At 54.0% G+C, this 1,541-nt stretch overlaps 2 protein-coding genes across 2 annotated transcripts in view; one reads left to right on the top strand and one right to left on the bottom strand.

The window, feature by feature from the left end:
• Window positions 1-4: 4 nt before the first annotated feature.
• MCM3AP (minichromosome maintenance complex component 3 associated protein) overlaps window positions 5-1,541 on the top strand; it is a gene marked incomplete at its 5' end in the record, with an annotated part of 29,241 nt that continues 27,704 nt past the window's right edge. The window contains one exon of the mRNA XM_009998461.1: window positions 5-148. Coding sequence (XP_009996763.1) covers window positions 5-148 — 144 coding nt within the window. The remainder of the gene's footprint in view (window positions 149-1,541) is intronic.
• On the bottom strand, window positions 904-1,398 carry YBEY (ybeY metallopeptidase (putative)). Its single transcript, XM_009998460.1, has one exon. It carries the CDS (start codon window positions 1,396-1,398, stop codon window positions 904-906), a length of 495 nt encoding a protein of 164 aa, XP_009996762.1.

Consider the following 1,541-nt stretch of genomic DNA (forward strand, 5'->3'; position numbering starts at 1 on the left):
CGAGCTCAGCGCCATCCAGTGCAAGAACATCCCCGATTACCTGAACGACCGGGCCGTGCTGGAGAAGCACTTCGGGCAGTTCGTCCGAGTGAGGCGGGTCCTGACCCGGCGCAACAAAAAGATGGCGATTCTGCACTTTTTCGACCACGTGAGTGGCAGGGGGGGGGGAGAGAGGGGGTGGGAATGCTTGGTTGGGGGGTCCAGCTCAGCCCAGAGGTGCCCCCGCTTGTGTTTCAGCTGGGGGGGCCTTGTGTGTGAGCCCCTGTGTTTGTAGGCAGTGATGGGAGTGTTAGAAATGCAGTGTTGGTTTTGCATTCTACTGTTGGAAACATAGTGTCAGGTTTGGTTTATATATGTACATCTACATCTTCATCCGCATCTACATCATCTTCATCCGCATCTACTCAAACTATATATTTAAACCATCCCTGGTGTCAAATATCTCACTTATATCAAACAAACTGTAGATTTAAATCACTCCTGGTGTCAAATATCTCAGTTATATCAAACAAACTATGTATTCAAACCACTCCTGGTGTCAGATACCTCACTTATATCAAGCAAACTATAGATTTAAACCACTTTTGGTGTCAAATATCTCACTTATAACAAACAAACTATATATTTAAACCACTCCTGGTGTCAGATACCTCACTTATATCAAGCAAACTATAGATTTTAAGTCACTCTGGTGTCAAATATCTCACTTATAACAAACAAACTATATATTTAAACCACTCCTGGTGTCAGATACCTCACTTATAACAAACAAACTATATATTTAAACCACTCCTGGTGTCAGACGCCTCACTTACCTCAAACAAACTACACATTTCAACCACTAGGATATACATACATACGCACATAAACCAAACCCGACGCCACGTTTCCGACACTAGAACCCTAAAACCAACGCTCCATTCCATTTCCAACAGACCCCTGAGGGACCCACAGACCCCCCTGCCCCACCGACCACAACTCCCCGCCCTCCCCCTTCCCTCCACCCCCAAAACCCCGAGGCCTCCACAGGCTCCAGGGCCTCCTTCTCACCACCAGGACGCCGTGCAGCTCCTCCCCGCTCTCTTTACACTGCTCCTGGATGAATTCCACCCCCAGGAATATCTCCCCCAAGTTGTTGTCCTCCTCCTCCTCCCCAGGGCGCGGCCTGGGCAGCTCCCCGGCCCGCAGCGGGTGGGCCGGGAAGGCCAGCACGTCGGTGGGCGTCGGGCAACGCCGGTAAATCCCGTTCAGACGCCTCATCAAGCCGTTCCCGGCGCAAACAAGCGCCAGGTGGAAGCGGGAAGCGCCCAGCGAGGCTCTCAGGGCGCACACGGCCCGGCGGAGCGGGGCCCTCCTCACGGCCACGGCGCGCTGGGCGTTGCGCAGCACCAGGCTCATGGCGCCTCGCCCCTTCCGCTTCCTCCTTCCTCCTCTTTCCGCTTCCTCCTCCCTCCCAGCCCCGCCATGAACCCGTTCCGAGCTCCCCACGCCTTCCCGTTCGGGCTGGGCCAGCCGGGGGTCAGCTTCAGGACGCCCAAAAG

This window comes from Chaetura pelagica, unplaced genomic scaffold, assembly GCF_000747805.2.
Source record: "Chaetura pelagica isolate M959 unplaced genomic scaffold, ChaPel_1.0 scaffold915, whole genome shotgun sequence".
Classification (NCBI taxonomy): domain Eukaryota; kingdom Metazoa; phylum Chordata; class Aves; order Apodiformes; family Apodidae; genus Chaetura; species Chaetura pelagica.

Bases quoted from the DNA above. Each gene is read 5' to 3' on its own strand.
- YBEY (XM_009998460.1), bottom strand. From the start codon at position 1,398: ATGAGCCTGGTGCTGCGCAACGCCCAGCGCGCCGTGGCCGTGAGGAGG.